The 27,495-nt window shown below is 45.7% G+C and overlaps 3 protein-coding genes across 11 annotated transcripts in view; 1 reads left to right on the top strand and 2 right to left on the bottom strand.

The window, feature by feature from the left end:
* Nucleotides 1-201: 201 nt before the first annotated feature.
* LOC139997874 (uncharacterized) lies at nucleotides 202-11,172 on the top strand. Of its 2 annotated transcripts, XM_072021900.1 has the most exons (9): nucleotides 205-482; nucleotides 6,758-6,888; nucleotides 7,019-7,123; nucleotides 7,897-8,571; nucleotides 8,701-8,855; nucleotides 8,929-9,087; nucleotides 9,204-9,473; nucleotides 9,559-9,810; nucleotides 9,931-11,172. In XM_072021900.1, the coding sequence occupies exons 1-9, from the start codon at nucleotides 355-357 to the stop codon at nucleotides 10,273-10,275; spliced, it is 2,220 nt and encodes a 739-aa protein (XP_071878001.1). In that variant the 5' UTR covers nucleotides 205-354; the 3' UTR covers nucleotides 10,276-11,172. The 2 variants fall into 2 exon arrangements, with proteins under 2 accessions (XP_071878002.1, XP_071878001.1); XM_072021901.1 differs by lacking the exon at nucleotides 7,019-7,123 and having other exon boundaries at nucleotides 202-482.
* Nucleotides 10,856-15,663, bottom strand: Hemk2 (HemK methyltransferase 2). Its single transcript, XM_072021947.1, has 4 exons — nucleotides 12,898-15,663; nucleotides 12,504-12,783; nucleotides 12,030-12,354; nucleotides 10,856-11,951 (listed from the first exon to the last, which is right to left on the bottom strand). The coding sequence occupies exons 2-4, from the start codon at nucleotides 12,653-12,655 to the stop codon at nucleotides 11,268-11,270; spliced, it is 1,161 nt and encodes a 386-aa protein (XP_071878048.1). The 5' UTR covers nucleotides 12,656-12,783; nucleotides 12,898-15,663; the 3' UTR covers nucleotides 10,856-11,267.
* Nucleotides 15,664-15,784: 121 nt separating this feature from the next.
* The window catches only part of LOC139997877 (uncharacterized), a 42,528-nt gene continuing 30,817 nt past the window's right edge, over nucleotides 15,785-27,495 (bottom strand). For 5 of the 8 annotated variants that reach the window (XM_072021909.2, XM_072021915.1, XM_072021911.1 and 2 more), the window contains 3 exons: nucleotides 22,775-23,759; nucleotides 22,446-22,505; nucleotides 15,785-16,310 (listed from right to left, as the gene is read on the bottom strand). In XM_072021909.2, coding sequence (XP_071878010.1) covers nucleotides 16,117-16,310; nucleotides 22,446-22,505; nucleotides 22,775-23,759 — 1,239 coding nt within the window. In that variant the 3' untranslated portion in view covers nucleotides 15,785-16,116. The remainder of the gene's footprint in view (nucleotides 16,311-22,445; nucleotides 22,506-22,774; nucleotides 23,760-27,495) is intronic. The other 3 variants (XM_072021910.2, XM_072021912.1, XM_072021914.2) reach the window with 2 other exon arrangements.

Raw genomic sequence — 27,495 nt, 5'->3', positions numbered from 1 at the left:
AGAGATAAAAGAAAAACTGTTTCGACGAATGTATTAGGTTGGCAACTAAGTGACTGCGGGTTTTGTCAATACCATCTAATGATAAAATCCGCAATCACTTAGTTGCCAACCCAACAGAACTGCGAACGATGAAATTCGATTGGAAAGACCGCATGTACCAGCTTCGCACCTCGTTCAGCTGTTAAAACGAATCCTGAAAATTGGAGGAATTTTCGCATAACGCAATTTCGTCGATGCATTTTTCTGATTCGTCGCTGCTCCTGTTGACGATACAATTACGCTAGGCTACAGCGATGGCACGCTCTTTCTACAAACCGGCTAGGAAAGGGGGTACAATACCTATATAAAGCTTGAATGAAGATGCTCCCAGCTATTCACTCTCACCTTTCTCACAAGCGTGTGCACGACGCAAATCTTCCGCACGAATCACGAGGGAAGATCGGCTTCGTGTTCGTCTCCCGTCAAAAGGATTTCGCTGCGAGGTGAGTGTCTGAACTTTGCTCGCATTTCGTTTCCGTCCATTTCTTTACAATTTTCTATTTTTATCTTTCTTTATTTTTTCTTTTCTTTTTTTTTTTTTTTTCTTTTCTCATCGAAAATTTCAACCCGATCGTCCGCGGTTCGCGCCACCACGAGCAAACTCTGGGGAGAAAGCGTCGTGGTGACAAACGCACGGAGCATCGTCCGCGATATTCGCAAACTCCTCTCGATAGGAATCGCTCGAATCGATCGATGTTTCCGCTAGAACGAAAACCAGCGAATGTAGCGACGTTTGCGAGCACGCGTCGCATTTTCACACGGTAGAAAACGCGTGGAACTTGGAAGGAGAGATACAAATTCATTGCACCGCGAAGAAGAAAGCCACGTTTCGTGTGCGGAATGACCGATGTTACCCGTGACTGTAATCTACACCGAACGAGACTATTTACGTTAAAACTTGCACGCAACTTTAAACGAAACGCGAGTATATCGATTCGCTTTTTCTTCCTTTTAACGGCTATATCGTTCGTACAAATTCGACGTCGATATAACGAGAAACGGTGGGAAAGTTACAAATCGCAGCACGAGGAACTCGCAGAGGCTGCAATCGAATTCGGTTCGATACTGCGCGGCCTTCACGTTCGCCACGCATGGAACGGTTGCTTTAGTTGCGGTTTAGTTGCTTTATTTTGCAAAAGGAAATTCTTGACACGTGCACGCGATATAAATATACTTTTGAGAATGTGCAAAATTCAGGTTCCACCAAGACCGATATTCACCGAACGAAAGAAAGCAGTGTCGATAACGATAAGCAAACGCGAGGATCTGGCAGACGAGCGAACGCGAGAACGTGGAGCGAGAACGAGAGTGAGAGTAAGAGCGAGAGCGAAAGCGTGAGCGAGAGACAAAACGAAGACGGTTGATTTTGGTAGCCGCATCCCGATGAAAGCGCGCTGTGTGCATGCTTACGTACATCGCGATACATCCGCTATGTATCCGCGACTCCACGATAATCGTTAGATCAGTGGTACTCAGGTTTTTCCTCCTTTACCGACCCTTGGCATCTCTCGTTCGAATCCAGGTCGAAGGTAGCAAAGCACGCGTGAAAAAATTCCTTCGCGCGTTCTTTGACCAATAAAATGACGTAACTTCATTTGCTGTAGAAAGAACTCGAGACGTAGATGCTGCAATCTTCGTTTAACGTTTCTCGTCGCCAGGAGCGAGACCAAGTCCTAAGTGTCCGCACCTATAGAGAAAGTCATATATCATCGAGAAGAAGCGGAAAGGGAAAGTTTTCCGAAAACGATACGAAGGAGCATGAGATCTTTCGAAATATTTGAGTAATCGACTGTGTGATTTTGTCGGATCGCAATCGCGTGGATGATCGCCGCCTTCTAACGTGGCCGATGCTTTTGACGAGTCGAATCCTCTCGGCTTTCTCCGTGGCGAAGGTCGCGAGAAGGCCGATTTCTCGGTACTTTTTCCACGTAAAAATCAATGTTCCTCGATATGTTTGTTACTCGCGGAGAACAATTAAATTCTTCGCGTATAATTCGAACGTATTTTCTGTTTTACTAGATTCCATTATATCATCTTTCGCTAGTTTCACGGTACGTCATCTTTTGCCGGTAAGAACCAACGGAAGGTAATTATCCTAATTAGCCGGCAATACCCTGTTTCAACGATTCAACGATTTGACCGTTGTAACACGGCGAACGTGAGACGGTAGAGTTCCCTCTGAAAATCACAGACAATCTTCGAATTGCGAAACACGATTCGAACGTTGTCGCAACTCGGCGAGAAAATTATTATCGATCGAGAAACCACGGAGCCTATGCTTCCGTAGAACGCGAAAACAGTTACCCTAGTTCCGCTCGACACCTAACCTATGTTACGTTCTAAACATTTGTCATTTCTAAAGAGACTCGGTCAGACATCTCGAAAATCTTTTTTGCGACATTCGATTCACGCTCCAACTTGCCGCAGCGTTTCCGAATTCTATCGAATTACACGATCGCCACACCGCATTTAGAGACAAATACGCCTTCGCGTACCAGTTTTAGAAAAAGGTTCGAACCGGCTGTTCGACGCGACCTCGTCGTCGATCCGCCTCCGGCTGACATTGCGAAGTAGAAACCACGAGGAACAATTTGCGCGCGCGCGCGCGCGCGTGCACACAAAGACCCGCGCGCATCGCGTTTCACGACTCGTAAGGCAATCGATGTCCTCGTAACCCAGACCTATCGGACGTAACTGCCAGTTTTCACTAGCAGATCTCTCGCAACTCGCAGCCACCTCCAAACGCTCTTCTGCTCTCCGCTCTTGTCCCTTCTCGTTAGCATGATTAACGTCCGATAGCGCTACAATAATTTTTTTGTCTATAGCTTCTTTAGATAATCTTCGAAACGTCGTAGCTCGCTTTCACCGCTTGTTTTCGAGGCGTTAATGGTTTCCGCTTAGGCGTGTAAACTAAAACGTTCGGGTATTTTGAAAAGAAGACTGCTCGGTTTAACGCAACGGGAAGTTGGAGGATTCGCTTTCGAGGATGATTCGGCGGTCTCCGTGCACTGTGCGTCGATCAGCTGTATCGTTAACGCGTAAGAAACGGTCGTTTGGTCGATCTCGGACGGCGCAGCTTGTGTCTAGCGCGAGACTTGTTACGAAATGCGGATAATGAACGAGCAACGTTCCGTCATCTTATTAAGCTGGCGCATCCAGTCGAAAAATGGAGGCGCAGAAACGAAACCACAGCATCTCAAGTGCACGTTACACTTGCTCAATCGCGCTGCCGCAAATGACCACTTTAGCCCCTACCAACTTTGCAAACTCTACAAACCGCTGTTTACAAACCTGACAAATTTCCCTATGATAATCGCGCTACTGCGTTACCGACGTGAACCCGTTGCTCGCAATTACTGCACGCTGCACACCCTGCAGGCTTCTCCGAGCTTCTCGAGCGAGACGAGTTTAGAATTGGACGAATCAGCTTCCGAACGTCAGCTGCGTTGTTCGCGTATCGCTCGTACCGTATATGGCGTCTGAACGATATTGCGAAATTATTTACAAACATGCGGAGGATGTGCATGTAAACAGTCGACGCATCGTCATCGATTTTAATCGTTCGCGATAATACGATATTAAGTTCGCACGTTAAAAGAGAAAGGCCGATCAAATATCCTATTACCTTGCTAATAGGTATGACATAAAAGAATCATCAGGCGAGTGTGTACGAGTTTCGTGACGGGTGATGGCGGTCGTAATTTCCTGAAATATTTTGCCTGGGAAACATGATACCCAGATTGTCCGAATCCGATAACGAGATCCATTAGCCGAATTCTCCATCATCGTGGATGAATAAAAAAGGAGAATATCAGAAAAACTTTCTCCGATCGTCTTCTTGTTCCTTTTATTTTCAATGTCAGCGGAACGGGACAAAAACCACCCGAGGATCGGGAAAATGATAGAAATTTCGCTGGACAACGTTGTCAGATGTATTTATATCGGAGATATAGGAATACCGGGCAATCGCATCTGTGTATCTGTATCGCTATCGCGCTCGTTATCGACCAGCTAGTCACGGAATCATGCGCCGCTCTATTCTAATATAATCGCAATCTCATTTGTGCAACGCGCTCTTATTTTAATTTCTATATAAATATTTACAAATTGGGACGTTCCCACGCATATCATTACCATATATTTTCCATTTCTTTCCACTCGGCCGCGATACCTTTAGCGCGTGATGCTGTACAATTATGTGTTCGATATACAGGGTGTCTCAATGAATCTGTTACAAAGCGATATCTCTGTAATTATTAATAACACGAAAAAATGATAGAGAGACAAATTGATTGGTTCTGCAGGACGCTTATTACGAGATTTCGTTACTTTCGTCATTTTTTTTTTTTTTCTTTTGATCGAACCTTATACTTTTAGTTCGATACCCTTTTAGAGCTTAAAAAACAAATTCACCGATCTCGTTAACCTGACGAACCGATCGTTTCGCAGTTATTTAGATCGAACGTACCGCGTCGTATTACTCTTCGAGTGAATTTATTCAAATACCGGAGACATTGTTCCCACACAACAAACGAATTACAGGGAAATAATTTTTGTTCGAAATATGTCAACTGGAATAATTTCGGATTAAATGATCGGTACGTTTAACGAGGCCAATGAATTTGCCTTTTTATGATCTAAAAGGATATCGAACAAAAAGCATAATGTTCAATTAAAAAAAAAAAAAAGAACGATGAAGAAACGAATCAGACCAGCGTTCCACGGAATCAAATAATTTATCCACCTGTCGTTTCCTCTGTATTATTTTCCAATATATTAATTATACTATTAACAATCACCAAGACATCGTTTCGTAAGAAAATTACTGAGAAGCTTCGTACAATACGGCAGGTTCAAAGTCGATCAACCACGTGTTTTAACGATCGATTCGCAAACACGGTTGGCTCATCGGATAGCGCGATTATTAATTTCGCGTTATGCGACTAATCGTCGGGACAGCCTGTTGTCTCGACGCATCGTTTAGCGAACTTTGAGCGCAATTCCTAACACGTCGTTGAGTCCCCTCTACGCTGTTCTCACGCGAATTGTATTTTAATGAATAGGACGCGGAGAAGGCACTGTTTGTACGCGCTACGTCTCCACGCGTACGTACACACCGCGTTCCACCAATGAGGCAGCCGAGTGGATTCTTCGACGGTTGATGAAAATTGAAATAGAAAATCTGATTTCATCGACGAAAATGGAAGGAAGAAACGGCGCGCGTATCGCATTAACGCGACGCCGTACGACGACCACGCGGACTGTGCAAAGGCATCAGCAGCGTGTTCCATCCTCGAGGCTAGCGCGACTTTCACCTTTCACCTCGGTGAAGCACGACGACTCGCGGCGCGCCGGTTCACTTCTCGAACCTTTGCCCGAACGAGAAACGGGAAACGACGAACAAGGAACGGCAAGCAACGAACGGTGGACAACGCGCGGGTGTTTCTGAGGGAAGAACAGCGCGTCGTGATCGGAACACGTCCGCTATCAGCGTGACGAGCGCACGATCGATCGGCCGAGTATGCACAGTACCGTCACGATTCGGTTTCACCGTCGTGCCGCGACGAATCGAATCTGCATCCGAGAGATATCGATGGAAAGCATCCGGAGATCCAGCCAGGTATTCCTCTCGTAACTCGTGAAAAGCGACAGTGTTTCGAATTTTCCTACCGAGCACGCACTTGTATTAGCGCGATCGAGTCGATTCGAGTCACGAGGAGAAAACGAAACGTTCCGTTAATCTTAATGGTTTCGTTTCTTTCGAGATTTCCGGCATACGGAAGCTGGGAATGTCCTCTCTTCGTCACCTTGGCGATCGTAACACGTGCGCGTAATACGATTTTCTCACGAAAACGATTCCTATCCGAACCGATTGTGTTTACTTTCTCTGCGTCGTTGAACACCGTCCAAAATAAGAAAAAAGAGAAAACCGACCTTTTTCAAACGCCGAAATAGGCGAAGTTACGTAGAATCGCTTGACTCGGCAAAACACTGCGTCAGAGTATTGAGATATACCCGGAGGCGGATGGAGTAAAGAAGCTTCTTCTCTTCGTATAAAGGCTTCTCCTTTGCGTGTAAACGACAGCGGATTAGCCACGGGTCGAGTCGTACTCGTGTTCCGACCGAATTTCTCGAATTATAGCACGGATAGGAGACTAGGAGATTGCCGGTTCCTCGTAATCTGATCTGACGAAACGTCGCAAGACCGGCACACGTACGTGAGAAGAGCGAAACAATAGTGGAAACGTCCTTTCTCGGGACCAGAAAACTGTTTAACGATTGTACTCTGCGAGATGCTCTCGTTAAGCTTTCTGTCGAAACGATGAATTATGTGGAAACGAGCCGAGATACCGTCGATTCGGCATCAGACAAAATTATCGTTCGCGTGACGTAGTATCTACGAAAGTCCTAAGCTTCGCGCGATATTCGCGATAAAATGCTACGTATTGTAAATTAGGACGGCGCTCGTTAGCCTTTCGCGTCACAAAGACAAGCGAACCGGATAACAACCGGTTGCACCCTCCATTGTCTTTACTCGTATGGCAGGAAACGAGTTCGCGTCCTTGAGACGTACACGCGAAAGACACAAGATTTCGTATCTTCGTTAACGACCTCGTTCGATATTTCTCCGAACGGCGACTATATCTGTCGACTATACTTATTCATTGAAATATTTCCACGAACGAGAAGAAACGAGTCGTCAAAGAAATGGTTATAGGTTACAGGTAAAGAGGATGAAGAAGATCGCAGCGTTGCTGACCGTTGCTGGTCTCGTGGCCGTAGCCGTGTGCCAGGAATACGTGCCAGGGGGACATGCGTTGTTCGTGAGAACGTCGTCATCCGCAGTCGGTAAGAAAGATACAGATCGAATCGTCGAGTCTGCCTCGACTACGATCATTATCGGGAGGAAAGAAAGCGATATCGTAGGATGACAAGTTTGCGAATGTTTTGATCAAAGTAATCGTTTAAAATCCATTAGCACACTCGAGAATCCAGCGAGCTGCCCCGGTATCGGCCGCAGACGTGATGGCGCAAAATATCCTAGAGTGGATTCAAGGGATCTACCGGCAGGGCGCACGTAAACGTACGTTCTCCACAAGGAGCTTACCCTCTTGAGAGGCAAACCTTAGAACACAAAGAATGCAAATTAGAACACAAAGCAATGCGTTCTCCAGTAATCTTTACCTTTTCACCGATCCTCTTTCGACCTCTTCAATCTTCTGATACGCCAATCATGCTTTTTACGATTTTGTTAATCGTCGACGATAATTAGGTCATTTTGCTGCGGAAATCTCCGACATACGTATGCATGTGTAAAGGTAGAGAGGCGCTGAAGAGGTTAAAGCTGCGTTTAAGGGCGAACAAAAACGGTGCTGATATTTGGACGAGTCAGTGACCCGGAAGCTCTGAAAAGATATTTGCGAAACTTTCGACGATCGTAGTAAGATCGTTCGGAAGAATAACCGTCATTTTGAAAATGCAATTAACCACATTTTAACGTGGATCCGCACTAATGCACGCTTATTAGCCGTTTCACAGCATATTACCGATAAAATCACACGGCAAAACTCACATCTAATAGAGGCATTTTAATCGGATTTCCAATATAATAACGAGGAGCGTTGCGCTCGTAAGTACGTGTAACGATGCACCTAAAATCAGAGAATAGGCGCGTGTTACGAGTACGAGAGCCTAACGCAGATATCGAGGTACGCGATCCGAACTTTCGTACAGCGGCTCGTACCATTTGAACTTAAAGGTTGTCGTTGAACGTCGAATCGCGAGGCTTTTCGAATGCTCTGCGCTGATACACTGACGTATTAAGAATTCTCACAGCCGAGATCGTTCGTTTTGCAGCTCGTCAGCAGTCGGATCCTCCAGGATATCTACCACCGTATAGCACGCAAAGACCACCGGAGAAACCTCGACCTTTCCAAGCGCCCTCGATCAGCCAGCAACCAACCTACACGACCGTACAATCATCGCCGTTCTCCACCCAAAGATCGACGTATCTTCCACCCAACAACCAATCACCCTACGTACCATCCTCTTACAATCCTCGTCCTACCACGACACCGACCTATTCGAACACTGGCTCTACCGCTTTTCCGCCGTATAGCTCCACTCCTCAACAACCCTCCGCCTCCGGTGGAATCTCAACCAGTTACGGTTACTCGACACCAGGCTTCACCACCAGTGCACCCGGTAGATTCTCCACGCCATCCGGTTTCTCCAGTACTTATGGTTATTCGACTCAAAGGCCAAGTCCTACGTACGTGCCATCCGCGCAAGGATCAGCTTTTAACGATGGATATACCATAACCAACGGTTATCCGACCGCTGGCACCGGGGCCAATTCCTACGATCAAAGTGGCGGGGCTGGATATCCTTCCTCGTCGAGTAGCTACCCTTCCTCTACTCCTGGCGGAGTGTTTCCTCCTCAAAACACCGGCAGTGCAACCAGCGGAACCAATGTCGTGAACCCCCCTGGAACCTCCCCGACCGGAGTTGCTACCGGCCCTGGCGGAGAAGGTGCGCCATTCTTCTTCGGGTTAGCTTTGGCTGTTGCTTTCTCCTCTCGATGAAACTACAGAGGCGAGAGCGGAACGCCGAAAGTCACGGAATAACGTGAGCGTAATCGAATTTCATTCTCTGTCGTAGAATCGAGCGCTTCTGGAACGGGCGAGGGAAACGCGGAAGACGATGATTCGAAACACCCGCCGCATATTCACGCTCTCGATGTCCAGTGTAGCAAGACTATGATGACTATCAATATAGAGTTCAACCGCGTCTTCGATGGAGTCATTTATTCGAAGGTGAGCAACGTATGGCTAACTGTAAATTGTAAACAACGGGATACCTGATATTCATCGTTATGTACGTTTGCAGGGATTTTTTACGAATCCAGATTGTAGGTACGTGGCACAGAATTCCGGACAAACTCGATATTCGTTCACGTTGAATCTAAATTCCTGCGGCACCCAATTCATCAACGATTTCGCGGGGCAAGCTGGCCAAGCATACTTGGAGAACGTACTCGTCTTACAGGTAGATCCGTTTCGTACGACTACAAAACGACGCGATGCTTCCTTATCATCGTTTCGATGACGTTCGTGTCACTTATTTTTCCTTCGATGTTTCTTTCTTCGTTTCGTTCCGTTCAGAACGAACCAGGTATACAAGAAGTTTGGGACACGGTGCGCAGAGTTCGTTGCCTCTGGGAAGGAAACATCAATAAAGCCTTGACGGTTAATTTCTCCGTGGACATGTTGAATCAAGAAATAGTAACGTTCAGCGGTGACACAGCGAGCGCTAAGTTGGACATACAAGTGGGAAGGGGACCGTTCGCGCCTACTGCCGATGGCCTCGTTAAGATCGGAGAGACCATGACTTTGGTCGTTTCCGTAGAAGGAGATCCCGCCTTCGATCTCCAGGTACCGACCAGCTTTCGTAATGCGAACGAAAACGCTTTCTGTTTTTATCGTTCTTAACCGTACTGATGGATGTGTATACTTTAAGGTACGTGACTGTATTGCTCACGACGAATCTTCCACCAACACGTTACAACTGACGGACGAAATGGGATGTATATTGAAACCTAAATTATTCGGTGCATTCCAAAAGACAAACGATACCGGAAATACGGGAGCATCGATTATCGCGTACGCGTACTTTCAAGCTTTTAAATTCCCCGATGTGATGGACCTGTTCATCGAATGCAACGTGGAATTGTGCAAGACCGATTGCGAACCATGTTCAAATACCAATCAGGTAATCCCATTACAACGGAATTGTAATAATCGAACGTAATAATCAGTTATGTATATTCCAGTAACTTACCTATTTCGTTATCAGTTTAAATCAAAACATTATACTGCTTGGTCTTTTCAGCAAATCGAACCGGGTAGACGGCGCCGGTCGATAATGTCGACATCGACAAACGCGACATCGAACAGTTCGGCCATGCCACTCTCGGATCCGATACGCATCGCTCGTGGCTTCAAAGTAATCATGGTGGATGACTTGAGCAAAGCTAGCAACCAAGTTTTGGAACAGCTCGAGGAAACTGCCGTTGAGGAAGTTGCAAGAAGCTCAATGAACGTTTGCATGACATACAGTGGCTTTTATACCGCAATCTCGTTTTTCTTGACTACCATTCTCGTCACTACTATCAGTGCAGTTACGCTTTACGTTAAGTTACAACGAGTATACGGATCGAAAGTCATCTATTCGTAGAAATTTCACTCGGTTTCGACAAATGATCACGGCTGATCGACTGACGCTACGATCACGACTATCCGTTAGCGTTCGTATCTTTCGTTACAAGCTATCGGCTTCCTAACGTGCCTGTCTTTCGTATTAGGTTTCATCTTCATCGTTCGTAATCTAGAATGACAAGCTGCACACAAGAGAGAATCGATGACGCGAAAAACACTTTATGATCGCGGTATAGCATCCTTGCGACATTTCTCGGGGCATAACAACCACGTATTTTCGCTTTATTTATATCGGTTATATCACGTAGTTTCGTTTTAATACTGGTAATGTCAATTTCACGCCATATTTCTCTTGTGCCGAAGTTTCAGATGTCTAACTGTCGTACTTCAATAAAACTAAAATTAAGTTTTTTTATTTTAAACACGAAGCGACGGCAAATTTCAAACATAGTACTTGTAAAGTGTCAAATATACCTGTTATTTACAACGGTGTTTTGACGATAAACGCCGTTCGACAATGGTACGCAAATACATAAGTATATATATATATATAACAATAGCGAGAAAATCGTCGTACGCTTATAGTATTTGTTGTTTGATTTCATGTTTCGCTGAACTGTCGTTTTCCTTCGCATCGTTAGAGATACGACCGATCGTTAACAAGTACAACAAACTTTACGATTAAGAATAACTTTACAATATGGCAAGTAAAATATATGTATACAAATCATAAGTATTAACAAATAATTCTCTCGCTTTATGTTCACATCTTTATCGTCTGTTTAGATTTTAGCTCTTAACCGACGATTTATATTCATACTTTATAAATTTGTACAAAATTTCATCAACCACGCGTATTATGTGTCATATAATCATCGACTGTATGAAATAAAAAATGGAACAACGAAAATTGAAACGCTCTTTAACTGCTTCTTTCGTTAAAGGAATTCCCTTAATCAATCAGGTACAAACATGTACACAAACAAGATATACATATATACACATATACTGCTATTTTATTTTCGTAAAACGTAATATATACAAATGCTCTCCCCTGATTTTTCTTTCTGCTACTATCTTGCCTACCATGTTCAAATCCATAAATGTACGTAAAATGTTTTCGGGATCGTTCTCTTTAATAACTAACAGATAAAATACTCCAGTGTTTGATAGAATATCAGGAATTTTGGGGAACACTCGTTCCATAACTTTTCTACCATTTGTACCACCTGCCCATGCTTTGAACAAAATCTGCCCGTTAGAAATTTCATCGTCGCTGGTCACCACATACGGTGGATTGAATATCACGATATCAAAAACGCTATCGCTACGTATGCAGTTTAATAAATCCATCTGTACGATATCTATCTCTACCAAATTTTCGGCAGCAGTTTTCTTTGAAATTTTACACGCATCGATATTGATGTCGATCGCAAGATGGTAAGACTGGCAGTGTTTCTTCAATGCCATTGCCAGAGCCGTAATTACAATACCAGATCCACTACCTATCTCTAAGCACATCACAGGTTTTGTAACTTTTAGGACCTCTAAATCAGCTTCTAAGGCATCTATCAAGAGGAAGGAATCCTCTGAAGGTTCGTAAACTGATTCCAAATCTTTATCCGATAATCTAACTATCGGTGTATTCATGATACATGGAAAATATATAGAAGAATTTTTGTACAATTTGTTCCTTTCTTAGATATTTCTAAATTAAAGACAAAGCTAAAGAGGGACGTATCACAATTATTTTACACATACTATCGTGCTTCATTCATATTCTTTAGAAACGTTAGCCCCTTTTTCTATTTCCACTTGTTCTTCTGTATTTAAAATATTAGAGGCAGTACCATATGGAGAGCTACGATCCAGTAAAGCTTTCCTTTTTACTGTATTTTTCTCCACTGCTTGGTGAATTTTATTCAATCGCTCTTGCGTACTTTGTAAAATGTTACTAACAATTGTGATTTTATGTTTAGCGTTAATCAACTTTTTAACATAAGAATCTGTTTCCAGTGGACACTGCAATATTTCGTTGATCCTCTGCAATTCTTCCGTCAACGATTCAATCCGTTGTTTTAATTCTATTTGACATATCCTGTGGAAATCAATGAATTTCAAAATAAGTAAAAAGTCAAAAGATTGTGTACTCAAGTATTTCGAAAAACTTTGAAACATTATATCAATAACATGTCGAATGTTTACATCTATACCGCATTACATATTTAAGAAAAAAACGTTACATACCTTGTGGCACGAATTCTTTCATCTAATTGATCCACTGTAGGTTTCAAAAGACTCATAAGACCTTCTGTTAGAGCATCTCTCGTTGGATTCTCACAAAAATCGTCTATCTTGTCATCGATGGACGTATTATCGCTCGCTGTATCCACATCCATGTTTTACTTCTTTCTATAATACAATACTTTCTGATCTTTCTACCGTTTTTTAGATGGCGCCACCTGCTGCATTAGGTCTCTCATCGATTAGATTCTACGAGTTTTTTGTCCAGCAACTAACTAGAAATCTAGGGGAATTTTGCAATACACTTTCAAATGTTCCCAAATGAGAAATATATGTCTCTTGCTAGGGCTTTCATATTTTATTTATACAGATATGGTCACATTGAGTGGTATCGTACCTTATTACCTTTATCTTGCTCCGAACATCGAGTTTCGTATCAAATATAGGTTAGAATCGAATCGAATAACACATCAAAAGTTTCAACCAAAAAGTTTGTTTATCGATGATACAATTTACATAGTTATATTACGCAGATTGATGTAAATTTCACATAATATATTTTTTGTGGAAGATTCGTTCTGACTTGCGCATTATTTAAACGTTGTTTGTGGAAAAAAAACAAACCGTTATTCTATGCATGCAAATGAAAAAATGAATTTATGTATATGCTGCGAGAAATAAATGCTTATCAAGTGTAGTGGCATATACATACCTCCGACGCAAAATAATTTTTTACATCATTGTCTATTACATACTTTGTGAAATAGCTGCGATGAAATTCTTAATCGTAACAGACTTTGAATATGATAATGAATATAAATGCGGATAATTAAACGCGTTTATTTGCGATAATATAATACGTATATATCGTGATATATTTAAATTACACAACACACAAATTACAGCGATTTACAAACATTATGAACAAAATTCTAGGAAATCGTGTAGGAAAATGCGTGAAATTTCGTCACAACAGCCTTGAATTTTCTATTTCGGTAAATGAGGTATATCTGTGTTAAGATTAATGTTGGCCTAGCGAACGGATTGATCGAAGATCAGACATGGAAGAAGAGTGCCGAAAAAATGAGGTAATGCGGGTTAAAAAGTCGCGAAGCAGATTTAACCCTTTATCTCGAAGAGTGTTAGCATAATTAATAGCATAGATTCGTGAATATTTATATACGTTTGTGAATTTGTTGTTTTTCAAATAGTACTTTCGAATATAAGAGGAAGGCAAAATTGGCTATCGGAAGTAATTGGAAACCGAAACGTGACATTTTTAAGTTAAACGCAAACATTTACAGTTGTTTCCGTAGTAGAAAACGGTAAATCATAGAATAATTGTTATAATACGTACGTTTTTGCAACTAGTTGTGCGTTAGCCTTTCACATTTCATTTAGGATAGCCGAATAAGAAGAAAGAAAGGAAGGAAGGAAAAACGAAAAGAATACAGAGATCAGAAAGAAAAAAAAAAACACGACGAGGAACAAAAGGGAAGATATTACATTGCTTCGCGAAAATCTCTTTTTTTCGTTTTTAACTCACGATTAAGGAAAATCGTAGTTTTGTTATCTATCGTATCTAAGTATGTATATATTACGCGTACCATTTTTCGCGAATGTAAATAAGATAAAATCGCAGAATCGACGCGAAAGTTACCGGTTCAAATATTTAAATCGCATATTATACAGATAATATTACACTAACTACATACGTATTGGATATGCATCGCTTTTTTACACGTATACACACATAAAAGTGCATAGACCTTTTAGCCGCAAAGAATGCGGCGTGACGATTATACGTATATTTATATTTATATGCATACACATGTGTATACGTACATACTTAAACACGTATACAATATACATATACATACATATAATATACACATATACGTAGACGAAACGTACCTAAACGAATTTGTACATAAGGCATCACTATAATAAATCGACTCTTCTCGCGTAAGTCGTATCGAGAGCATGGTTATGGATCTAGCGATGGTTCGACAAAACCTAGATTGACTTTCCTCGTTGCGGAACGGAGGGGATTCGATGCAAACGAATGCGAGCGACGAAAAATCGCGATAAAAAGATCACCAGTGAACAAACCACTTCTCAACTTAACTCGTTATAGACATATACTCATTATGTACACAGGCAAATAAATTAACGCTTTCTTCGGAGCGGAGAATTTTCTATGCGCATTCTTATCGACGTTCGCGTCCTCTTGCAATCGGCTCCCTCGCTACTGTGGTTAGCTTAGTACAAAATAGATGCCATTATACTGCTAGCAGCAGCCGTTCTCGCAAAAAATTTAGCCTTTCTCACGTCTGATTGCTCCGTGTTCGAACGTTTGCTCGATTTACTCGTTCGCCTCGCACGAACGAAATAGACGGAATTTTAATATCTATCACCGACGAACATTTTAACGATACAGTTGCTCAAAATTACTCACACTCTCGAAAAATTACATTTCTGCTGCAATGTCGTCTCGTCGATTGAACAACGCGCGTTCAGTTGACCTTTGCACGAACATCGGATTTCAAGAAGAAGATATTTTACACGTCAACGAGTCAACGTAAATTGTAAATTATACGGCCGAAAGTAGAACGATCTACATAAATATATCGTAGTAAATCGGAACATGCTCGTTAGCGACAGGTGGAATTGCCGAAAACTTTCAACCATAGAACGCAGGCCGAATTAAAATTAGACGATTTTACTCACGAGTCGTCCACACCGATGAACGTTACCAATTAAAGATTTACCTCGCATTTCAAGAGAATTTGAGACAGAAATGTTCGCTCTAACGTCGATAGATATACGAATCTGCAAATTACGTACCTGACATTTCGTTTGTTTTTATTACGTCTATGGCGTAGTTCGGGCAACGAACGAAACTTCGCAATGCGACAAAACTTTCGAAATCTAAAGTCTCAGCGCTAAATGCAATTTATATTTATCGTTAACATTTATTTAAAAACGACTATCTTGAAACAGCAGAAAACACGTAGTAGAGTGGTAGTGGTCCAGCCACTACGATCGTAACTGCGTGTATGCCTTTCATCGTATCGGGCGAACAAACACGGTAACGTATTCGTAATCACGAGCGGTAAATAAGCTATTATCTCGACGATTATCGTGTATCGAGAGAAGCGATTAACATTCGTAAAAAGCAGCGATCGAAACTATCGAAAGCCTTCTCGTCGTCTCACGCATCGTTGAAGTCAACGAAAGATTCAATCAAAGATTCTTCGTTCGCCATGACACTCGTTTGTTTATACGATTACTCTCCAATCACTGTCCACGAAAATGTAACCGAAAATAAGAATGACAATTCGAAATATCGCGAAATCGGTTTGAACGAAAATATAATTAGGAATAAGAGAAACGCGCATAGAGACTCTCCAAGGATTTTCGACCCAATACTCGAATTCGAGCTGGATTAAAAGAAAGAGTTAAGTTTGCAAATTTCTTCCTGGTAATCTGGGAGAGGCTCGAAGAGATCGGCATAGTTAGGAACGCGTACACTCGAAGAGTCGTTCGACGAAGACGAAGACGAAGACGAAGACGGAGACGGAGACGGAGATGGAATCTCGGAAGAGCGGTATGGTCACTTGGCGTGCTGCTTCGGAAGATGCCGTTTCATGTGGAGTGCTAGGTGATCGCTTCTGGCGAAGGAACGCTCGCACACGGCACACTTGAAGGGCTTCGCACCGGTGTGCTTTCGATAGTGACGAGTTAATTCGTCGCTTCTGGCGAATCGCCATTCGCACTCTGGCCACTGACACTGGTACGGTTTTTCACCTGCAACAAAAACGGATACAATGCGTATCGATGCTTTGTAATTTTTGCTAGAGGCGTAGTCTAAGGAATTTTTTGCGTTTGCGTTTGTAACGCGGCACAAAACGACCTTCTATACCGTTGGGCGAATGACCGATTAAAATTCGCTAGATTAACGCGATGAGATTCAAACACTGGACCCTTTACTATGCGAATATCGCGTATGTAATTGGTTAGGTTAGCGTAACTTTCCGGGTTAACGGGGCGAAGCGGGATTTCGTTCGAAGGAAAGCGCGGTTTTCGCGCTGGAGAAAAGTTAACTGGACTCGAAGCGTATGCATCTTGGGACCGTTGCCTCGGTTGCAACCAAGCGAAGCTAGGTGAGGTGAGATAGAACGAACTGTAGCTAGGCGAGGCCAGATGAAGAGAGGTGAAGACAGTTGGGACAGGGCGGGGCGCGGCGCGGCGGTGAGGTGAGGTGAGGTGAGGAGAGGCGCGGCGCGATGAGGCGAGGCGAGGTGAGGCGCGGTGTGGTGAGGTGAGGCGAGGCGCGGTGTGGTGAGGCGAGGCGAGGTGAGGCGAGGCGAGGCGAGGTGGGACGAGACGAGGCGAAGAGCAAAAGCAGGAGCAGGAGCAGAAGCAGGATCGGCGCGGCGCAGCGAGAACGCGAACGGATTGCGCTAGAATACAGGTGAGCGTATTGCGGCATGCGGGTACAGTTAAAGGTCAACGCGGCATCTCTCGTAGCCTAAGGTACTTCGTACATCTATCGCCGTCGCAAAGAGCACCGCTTTGTTCTTTAATAGGTCCCTTTCCTTGGCCCAACTACCGATGAATCGTGCACCACCGCTGCTGTCTCGACCGATCTCGCCCCCTTACCTCGCGTTTCCTCTCTCCGAATCTCTGGAATTCTGTTCGCCGTGCGCTTGCAACCCATCGCGTCGTCTCCCTTTCGCCCCCTTTTCTTCTCTTTCCTTTCAATCGATACCATTCAACGCGCCACGCTTCCTCCTTCGTGTCCTCTTTCACATACGCCCTACCCTTACTTGCCTTTTCTACATACGATTCTACATTTAATCATCGATCGACCATTTTTTCCCCGATAATCGTCGAAACGGAAAGAAAGCAAACGAATCCGTCGAGTAAATTGTAAACGTGTAAATGCCGATTGCACGACCGATAATCATTCTATTTATTCGCATTCCAATTACTCGTACTAATTAACTTGGCGGAACGTGTCCTTTCACGGCTGACGCGGGAAACGCTATTTAGACGAGTTTCTCCGAGCCGCGTCTGTTGTCAACAAACAGGTATGTGCTCGGAACTCGCAGACAAGGATCCCACGATCGCTCTTGGTCACTCGAGTATTTTACAGCTTTCGCGCATTCCGGTGATAGTTCTCGCGAGCTATGCCGAACGTTCACGAATTCGGAATTCGACGTTGATAAGTGGACCAAAGAAAAAAACCAAACAGGATTGGACGAAAGGCGATAAAAGGCATTTTGGTAAGGCCGTATTGAAAGTGGTCGGAGACACGTGGAATCTCGGCACGGAATCGAGAAAATCGTTTGGGGCGGCAATAGAAGTAAGCATCGGAAAATAACGAGCGAGAAGACTCGATAGCTGAGAAATACGCCCACGCATGCCGGTGACTCGTTCTGCCGTATGGAACACAGCTCGGTCTCGCTATGGAGACGACCCCAACCGGTCTTAGCCACACGCACGACTCCCATACAATAATCGGTATTACCACCACGAACGGCATCCATTCACGGTATTGCTCGTTCATGAGAATTCCGCGGCGATTTCTTCGAGACATCGTGTCCGCGTCGGCTGCGCCGAAGAGAAAAGGCCCGAACCAGCTTTCCGGTAATAGCTTTTTTTCTCTCGTCGTCTAGCCGTGTCTGTCGCGTGCCGTGTCTTCGTATCGTAGTATCTTCGGCGACACAAGTCTCGTTGCGAGATTCGCGGCAATCGATTTATCCTTCGAACGGAGAATTAATCGTACGAAACGAAATAGAGCGATCGAAGGACGATGACAACGACGTTGACAAGGACGATACACGTTGCACGCGTGTCGTCATCTAATCGACAAGTTACTCGTATTAAGTCATTCGATCAATTACTCTCGGATCGTGGTTGAGACTGAGTCCAGTTTTTCACGCTTTCAGCGAATAACACGAGTTTAACGCCAATTCCGTTTTTGCCCGACGACCGTGTTTTTCCCAGCGATGTTCAACGAGACGTGTTCCCGCTTCACGGCATGAGCTCCATCTCGAGAGCAGATACTCGTCGCGTTACTTTATGTGTCTTTTTGCAGCATCGTTACCGCGACTTTCTACGCAACAAAATGGAAATAGGAAACGAAACAGCGCTCGTCTCGAGACTCGATCGGTTCATCGTATCCGTGTGTCTACCCGGTCGGTACGAATTTTTACGATGTTGATAACGTTCCAGATGGAAGGTATCGTTGAATCGAGTGTGCCCGTTGGCTCGACGACGCCTACGAACCTCGAGGCGTCCCCGTTAATTTCGGATCACTTTCACCGCGGTACGGTGTCTGGCATTCGCAGCGTCTCACGATCCCCAACGGTCTCGTTCTCGAAACTCGTACGGTATAACCCGTATATATCCGCGCAGCGGTTCTGCTTCTCTTTCTCTTTATCGTTTCCTCGTAAGTTCGATTTTCGTCGGTCGCTCGTTCACGATCGAGAAACACCGTTAGAAGCAGCGATCGCGAACATTTCGCTGCAAGAGGCCGATCGTCGGGTTTTAGAGGCGGCGAAACAACAGCGGACAAACACGCAGGCTAGAAGGTTGCCAAAGTTGAAAGCATGGATGAGGTAGGAATGTTGCTCGCCTCGTGTTCGCGCACCCTACACCGTGAGACTTAGCCTCGCATACGTGCCAATCGGTTGTCTCTACATACGCGCGAGTGCTTCTACCGTCCACGTATTGGTACTTGGTCGGTAAGTATGTATACACGCGCGTAAAGTCGCGTCGCGTTGCCTTGCGTTGGCTTGCGTGTTCCTTCCACGATTCGACGTGCAACCAACACTCTGACCTCCAGCGAACGTATCCACGCGTATAAGTGCAGCGCGCGTCCATATCATTTCGAATATCGCCACACTCTCCTCCAGTTTCCTAGCTAAGAAGATGACCGCTTTTGTCGGCAAACTAGGAAATTAACCTTTATCTAACGGATATAACCGATGAGAACGTTATACGAGTAGAATGATCGGCTGCGAATATCGCGGGGAACGGTACGCGCGCGTTTCATCCCACGTACTTACTTACGTGTGGCTCGTCTTACGAGAGTTTCTCGAACCTTCCACAGTTTATGCATACCTCGTCCAGTGAGACTAGAATTTTCGTTGCGACAGATGGTATTTTCAACGAGCGCGATCGAATCGTTTCAGAGTGACTTTGAGAACACCTTTGAGAACGTCTCGTTCGCTCGTTCTATAGCGGTACAGAGCTCTGTAATTTTGATAACACATATTGCAAACGAACGAGAACGAACAACTGCTCAAGGTTGTCTCGCGCGAAACCCTGAAATCGGTGAACGAGCACGAAATTTTCCTATTAACAAGCACGCAACGTGTACAGCTTACACGCGGTATAACGCATTCGAATACATTAGTAGAATACTAATATCGTAATACCTTCGCGTTGATCGAAGAATCGGGCGACGCGACGCGACGCGCTGTTCGTTCACGACCGGTCGAACAATCCTCGAATATAGACGTTCCATCGTGGACGGTATATAATTTACGAGCGATCGGCCGATATTCCTTTCTGGACGCACGGGATAGCACGGGACCAGACGCCATGGGACGAGATGAGACGGTAACGGAACGGAACGGGACGGGACGGGACGGGACGGGACGAGAGAAACGCATACGCACGTGTACGCGTATTTACATGCGCGTGTGTGTCGAGGTGCATCGGACCAGAGGACAAGCGCCCGTGAAAGCCAGGCTCGCCGAGACCTATGCGCGAGCGGTTCGACGTTGCGTTCGTTCATTCAAGACGAGAGCCACGTGCCCGAGGCTCCAAATCCGACAACTACGCCACTGCTTTACCCCTTACGATTCACCTTTCGGATTTCAGCGACCGATCGCGTTCTCGCCTTTCCTTTCTTCTGCCTCGTCTCGCGATCAATTTTTACTTGCTTCGAATTTCGAGCTACCGTTTTCTCCGCTACGCGATCATCGCGATTTCTATGAAATCTCTGTTCTCCCAATTGGAAAATCAACGAACGGACGTCAAGATATACGCGCGGCATTTCGACGAAAGTAAACCAGGATAAATCGTACCTACTCTCTGGAGTCTGTCGGGAAAATTGACGCGCTACAGAAAATTCGACAGGCGAACGAGGCAGAGAGGGAGGGGGAAGGTAGAAGTAACCGCGTACTCGGATCGACTTGATCGGGCCGAGATCGTCGAAATTTCGCTGCGTTGGTCGAGTTGCGTGGTTCGAAACGCAATTGAAAGATTCGCGTACTCGATGACGAGTTACCGCAAAACCTCGACGTATCAATTGGAAAGTGGTACATCGTGGTTCGAACGCCTTTGGCAGGCATTCCGCGATAGCTTGTCGAGCAGGCACGCGTGCATTCGTCGTCTCTCTCTCGTCCTTTCTTCTTCGCGCGAGCCTATACGCGTCTCTGTACGCGCGTACATACGTCCGCTTTCGCGTTCGTGTTTACACAGAAGACGAGCGTACCTCGAATTCGCGCGCCAATTTTCCCGCTTCGAACCGATGTTACGCGCTTATGCGTCTCTATCGCCGAGATTTTGACTATCCACTGGTCGAGCAACGTACTCGAAAGCGGACTTTTTACCATTTATTCGGTATTTCTCGACAAATCGTTATGTTGCAACGTCGATTTCTCGGAATTCGCTAATTTCGAAGAAACGACATCTTGTCCCTCGATATTCTGATCGAAGGTTTCGCGCGACTTGCTGCGTTTCGTTCGTGAAAAGGCGCGTTAGCAGAGAAACGATGTAGACATCGGGATAGACGAAGAAGGATGAAGAAAATTCGATTAGACGTAGTAATCGTCGATTTTAACCGTTTGAGTCGCAAGCAGTGCTGTTTAGATTTTGTATGGAAAAGTTCGAGTATATTTGAACGGACGACTCACAGTATTTTGTATTTCATTGTTATCTGCTCAGTAATTTTTATCGAACAAAACTCGAAATATTTATAAACTGATAGTACGCATATATAATACTAAAGACGTATTTCATAAAACTAACAAATCTAACGAGCGCTATTGCGCCGTTTGTTTCTCTTCGCTATCGCGCTGCTGTTGATATTTCGACCCTGTTTTTTCAAACAGTCCTGCGACTCAAACGGTTAAAGGCAAACGTTACGAAGAAAGAAGCTTTCGGGAAACTGAAACGCGTGCAAATTTCGTTTACAAAACGGACGAGACTCATGGAGCGTGTTTTATGCTTTTTCGTCGATACGCGATAAAACAGTTGAACAAACAGACGCGACGTGACGCGACGGTGATGCAGAAACATCGATGCCCGGTCAAGCGACGACGACGGAAGAACACGCAACAACAGCTTTGGAGAAGATTGCGCGTGGCGTGGCTTTAGCAGACAGCCAGAAACCCCTTTCATGCTCGACCGTGTACAAATACACGTAGGTGTAGGTACGAGCGCGTTAGCGAGCAGTGTGTTTGGACACGGACAGGATGTGGGTCGCTAGCTCGAGTCTACGAAACGGAGTGTCGCATACCACGCTCCGTGCGTTCCTTATACGTTTACATATGATAGAGATTCCTTTGCGCGACACCGCGCGCACGCACAGAAAGATCGGAGACTCTGCGAAAGCGAATATACACTGTGTACGAGAATAAGATAGATAAGGTAAAACAGAGGGGACAAGAGAGTCGAACGAAGACGAAGGTTAAAGGAAGAAAGAGGCTGGAAAGAAGGAGAGGCTGCGAGAACCGCGCCCTGCCCACGCCGAGCGCTCGACCTCGCGCGCTTTCAAACGTTTCGTTTCGCTCCGCGTGGATGAGCTACATATCTAATTTCCACGCTCGTTCCTTTTTTCCATCTACATGCCGTTTTCCCCTAAAACGCAGCTCGAACCGTTATCCGGCAAGCTCGCACGTTCAGCGAAAGCAGTCGACTTACCTGTGTGTATCCGCTGATGCGCCTTTAAATGCGAACTCTTCGTGTAGACCTTTGTACAACCTGCAAAACGAAATAGTTACCAATACCGTGAGCGTTGCTACCGTTTCTCTGACAATGAAAGCATCGCGTCATCCGATCGTACCCGTAGCTCGCACGCTCGACGCGTTTAGACTTCTCACAATTATGATATTATACACGTACGCTATGTACCGTATGTGTGCCATTAAGCGCCTTTAGGAGTCGGTTACCAATACATCTGCTGCGGATAAAAAGACTCGACGAAGCGTATACAAGTACGTTGACGATTACCAAAGCAACGCAACACTTACCTATGAAATCACAGTGATGAACGCGTCTCTTTTCTAGCTCGGGATTGTTTCGCCTGTTGAATTTCGTGGTGATGCTCGGGGCCTGAATCCTATGAGGAGCATTCATAATGGACGGCTGTGGATAGGGTGGAGGCGGCGTCCGCCTCGGTGGAGCCCCTATCGGAGATCCAGGATCGGAAATCGGCGGCGTGAGCGGGGAAATGTACATTAACCTAGTCATCGAGCCGTAGAGCGGTGACGTCGCGCTGCCACCGATCTGATTCCCGCCTCCGTGGTGAGTCGTCGTCGAGTCGTTGTTGTTGTTATTGTTGTTGCTGTTCCCGGTACCGTTATTGTTGCTGCTGTTGCTGTTACCGTTCGCATTGGCGTTGTTGTTGCTATTGTTGTTACCGTTGCCATTGGCGTTGTTGGCGGTACCGGTACTGTTGTTATTGGCGCTCGTGTTGTTGTTATTGTTGTTATTACTGTTGTTGTTGTTGTTAGGGGGAAAAGTCTTGAAAGCGGCAGGCGCGGTCCGGTGATGAACAACTTGCGGGCCGGTCGGAGGGTTCGGATGACCGTTCGCGTAGCCCGACACCGAGTTCGAAGCGGGTCCTTCGAGAAGGTGCAAGGTCGGTGGCGGAGGTAGCGGCTCGGTTTTGATCTCGACAGGCGACAATACCGGCGACGAGACGTCGTCGGTCTCCATTTTGACGTGCGACTGCGAGCCCAGCATGTCGGCGTTCTCCGGGTCCAGTTTTTGTATACTCGAGGTAATATCCTCCCAGAGCGGCGGCCTGAGGAACACATCGTCGTCGTTTCCCGCCGGTTGACTCCTCGACGAGACGAAGCTCGCCTGCGGTCGACACACCGGCCCACCAACCTCGAAGAAGTCCTCCATTTGCACCGAGGACTCCCTCGACTCCTTCTCCGGGTCATCTTCGTCGAGCTTCTGCAGTCGGTCGAGATCCTGTCTACATAGCAAAGTGTCCAGGTCCGATGTCTGCTGGAAATAGAAGACGGACAAAGTCGAGAATACGAGTGGAGAGTTTCAGTTGCGTTTGCGCGCGATTTTGCACCATCACGATGCTCCGTCTTCGCCTGGCAATGTCGAATCGTCGCTTGCGCGAATCGAAAGCCGAACAAGCAAATAGCGCGATGGGTCGGAAAGGACGATATTTGGGGCTAGTCGGAGCCGGTGTAGCTTAAGCAAGCAGCAAACAGGTAAACAAGCGAGTGACTTGCGATATGCTGATTCACGAAAGCGCATGCGGCACGTTGTTCTCGGTTAATATGCAACGACCGCATCGAGGGCTGTGCAGCATGAGGTCTCCCACACTGCACGCCTTCGTATGCCAGTTCTATGATGCATATAACGACTGTATAGCACAGCCGAAGGGAGAGAAGAGGAGACGAAAAGAAAGAAAGGGGAGTAGAGACAGCACAGTTTCGTCTCGAAGATGGGAGGGAGCGGGCCAATGCCGCGTCATTCTTTGCATGATTTGTACACGCGCAACGCGCGCCGCCCTCGTGCGCCGTTCTGTGCGGGCCATGCTGTGCCTCGACTTGCCTTTGCCTTGCCTTGCCGTGCTCTCCACGCTTTCGACGACTGCTCGTACTCTGCTCGCTCAGACCGCATAACATTCCGAATATTTTAATGCGTCGCTATACAATCGCTATATGTAACGCCCCTTTCGCGCCCCCTCTATCTCTCTTTCTCCTCTTCCTTTCACCTGGATGCGTGCATCAGCAGTGGCTTTATCATTTTCACGCCGGTTCGATAAAATACGATGCCTCGGAAAGTGGACGAGGCACAAGGTACTTACCCATATGTTTCTATAAGCATAGAAACGAGAGCAGGCTGGCGTACACTTTGAAAGTTCAGCCCGAAGAATTTCGAAGCACCTCGTCAGGCTCCGTTACGACGCGGATCGAAAGAAACGGTATGGAATACGTAAGGTGAATTTTTAAGCGTCATCCTCGTGGGTCGGATTTCTTATCGAGGCGTAAAGAATTCCCATTGCATAGCGTTCGCGATACACCGATGCGAGATCGCAGATAAAACAGGTTGAACTTGCCCCCGATTCTACCACTTTACCGCGATTAAGTAATTACGAAGAGCGACGTAGAACTGGAAAGATTCGTCGCAAATGACAGAGTATCGCGCGCTAGACACGGAACAAAAGTATCAACGAGATACGAATTGGCAAATATCGCGAATAAGTGGGAAACTGTTGTTTGGCAAATGAGGAAATTTTGCATATTTTAACGCGCAGCAACGAAACAAGATCTATGGTGAAGTTGACACGATAAACAGCCGAAGACCTTTTAGGACAATATCGAAGGTAGAAGATAAAAGATCGCGATGATGGAAGAATGGATGAAAAAAAAATCTCATTGGAAATTTTTGAACGATTCTGGCTCACCGTCCGGCAAGCTTATATAGTGATTTATGAATTATTTACACAATGAATTATTCATCGTCGGAAGATTGGTATACTCGCAACACTCGATCGTACCTGATATGCAATTTGAAAAGGAGTTTGTAGCGAGGTACGATATGCGCGCTTGCGCGCGAAACATTATATTTAAATGCCATATCGTCTCGACCAGGATGGATGCGGGCTCTCGTGCGCGTTCATCGATAAAATAACCAGCAACGATCGCAAACTGCTGCTTTCATCGTCGTATTGTAAAAGGAAACAACGACGAAAATAGTAGAAAAAGGCGAAAGAGAACAAAAAGAGAGAAGGGAAATTGGTCAAACGGAAGTCCATGGATCCTCGTCAAATTCCCTTCGTCTCGCGTTCTTCTTCGTCTTTGCCTGTACCTAAAGAGGCACACGCAGTTCAGAAAAACATTGGATACAAATTTTGCAGAATCTTCGATCGACGGTGCGCTGAGTGCGACGCAGGGCGGCGAAGCTGAGATGGAGACACGATTCGATGGATTATTAGGAGGAATTCGATAGTCGTTGATATTGTTTTTCGAGTGCCGCCCTTCTACACTCTCGGTTTTCTCGTCTTTTTCTCTGGTCGTTCAGGTCGGTCCGAGCGTGTCTCTTGATTCACGCCGTCGCGTCGCGTCGGTCTCTTTTTCGCGTTGCGATAATGATAGTGCGGAGCGTGAGCAAAGTTCGTCCATCCGGCTATTAATGCGCGTAATCATAGAGTCAGGGCCGTCGGTGTTAATAATGCGTTTTCGAATCTGTCAGAGCGAGAACGAACACCCACGCAGTCGATAGATAGCGCATCGTCATCGTAGCTGGCGTGTAAGATGAAAAACCTTTGCATCCGTGTTCGTTCGCTCGTGCCGCCTAGTATTTTTTATTCCGACCAATCGCAGCTTCGCGGCCTCGCGACTCACAAAGGAACGCGCAAGCGCACGCGCGCCTTCTGCCCCCATTTACCGCGATTCCACGATTAATTATCCAATTCGCGCACTTTCTGTCTCGAGTCTCCACAGAGTAACGACTAACTAAATTCAAACATCTGCCCTTGAATCGAACCACATTAGCGTCGATCTTGTGGCATTTTACAACTCGTTCACAAGGAAAAACGTTCCGCATATGCGATTTTGCGCGGTTCCACAGACCGAAGACGCAAAGATGTATTGGGTTGGCAACTAAGTGATTGCGGATTTTGTCTAATGATGAAATAACAAAGTCCGCAATCACTTAGTTGCCAAGCCACGAGATACGACGAAGGCGCGAACGTTGCTAAAGCGAACGAGGGAAACGCGCGGTTTTCCGGTTTCTCGCGTCGTATATTCTAATTATGGGAAACGAATGATGGAACGAGATCGGCAACGGTGTATCGACAGGTTTATCGTTCGGTGTATTTATCGAGTGCCGAGGCAAATGGAAGGCGAAAGATGAATGAAAAGCCGTGAGCAGGAAAGCGGCCATAGTGTTGGCGGTAACGAAGCGTAGCGCGCAGAAGCGAGCTCGCCGAATCAATCTGGCGAGGCCACACCCTCTGACCTAAAGCCGTATTATCGCGATAAATGCGCGGGCAAATGTCAGCCGTGCGCATTGTCGGCCATTTTTCTCCAAAGCTTTCGACGAACGACCTGCCAAAATCGTTGCATCGACCTCGCGCGACCGTTCTCGCGTCCTCGACTATCGCCACGCGGATTACTCGCTCGCTTGCTCCGCTGTCTCGTCCTCGCGTCACTTTCTTAGGATTCGAAACAGCGAACGAGCGACGCGATAGTCGACCAGTCGCTTAATGGCGCTACGAATCGAACTCGAGGAAGCTTAATTTTCATTCATTTAGGAGCCAACACGATGGAAATTAAGAGACGCGTAAATATCTGACTTTGCAGGGAAAGTCCGTGCACGTGGCTGCTACACGTTCGACTGGAACAGCTCGTCTGTGACTTCGCAACGCAGCGAACTTGCCGTTAAGATCGCGTCACCAGGACTCGAGAAAGAGGAATGCGTATGCAAGTTGTACGAAAATAATGGTGACCGTACAACAGTGTCCTTTCTCGTACGGCAAGCCGGTAATTTAGTTAAATGATGGCGCGAGATGGGCGACGCCTGTGGCCCGAACAACCTACCATTCGAGTAAGAAGAAGAAGAAGAAGAGGAGAAAGAAAGTTTTGGGACCAAGGCGAAAAGGAAGAAACTGAGGGGGCGTGGCACAATCAAGGATTAAGTTCAGATGCAAATTTACGTTTCTCGAGAATGCCACTTGCCACGGCTCCTCCCTCGAAAATCGATCAATCCTTCGGCTCCG

This window comes from Bombus fervidus, chromosome 2 (assembly GCF_041682495.2).
Source record: "Bombus fervidus isolate BK054 chromosome 2, iyBomFerv1, whole genome shotgun sequence".
Classification (NCBI taxonomy): Eukaryota; Metazoa; Arthropoda; class Insecta; order Hymenoptera; family Apidae; genus Bombus; species Bombus fervidus.
This window is presented reverse-complemented; position numbering and strand designations above follow the sequence as displayed.

Excerpts from the sequence above, each read along its gene's own strand:
- LOC139997874 (XM_072021900.1), top strand. The coding sequence starts at position 355 with ATGAAGATGCTCCCAGCTATTCACTCTCACCTTTCTCACAAGCGTGTG. Across the intron at positions 6,889-7,018 it reads AACGTCGTCATCCGCAGTCG|CACACTCGAGAATCCAGCGA; the intron begins GTAAGAAAGATA and ends AAAATCCATTAG. Across the intron at positions 7,124-7,896 it reads CCGGCAGGGCGCACGTAAAC|CTCGTCAGCAGTCGGATCCT; the intron begins GTACGTTCTCCA and ends TTCGTTTTGCAG.
- Hemk2 (XM_072021947.1), bottom strand. The coding sequence starts at position 12,655 with ATGGATGTGGATACAGCGAGCGATAATACGTCCATCGATGACAAGATA. Across the intron at positions 12,355-12,503 it reads GAAAGAATTCGTGCCACAAG|GATATGTCAAATAGAATTAA; the intron begins GTATGTAACGTT and ends TGATTTCCACAG. Across the intron at positions 11,952-12,029 it reads ACGTTTCTAAAGAATATGAA|AGGAACAAATTGTACAAAAA; the intron begins TGAAGCACGATA and ends AATATCTAAGAA.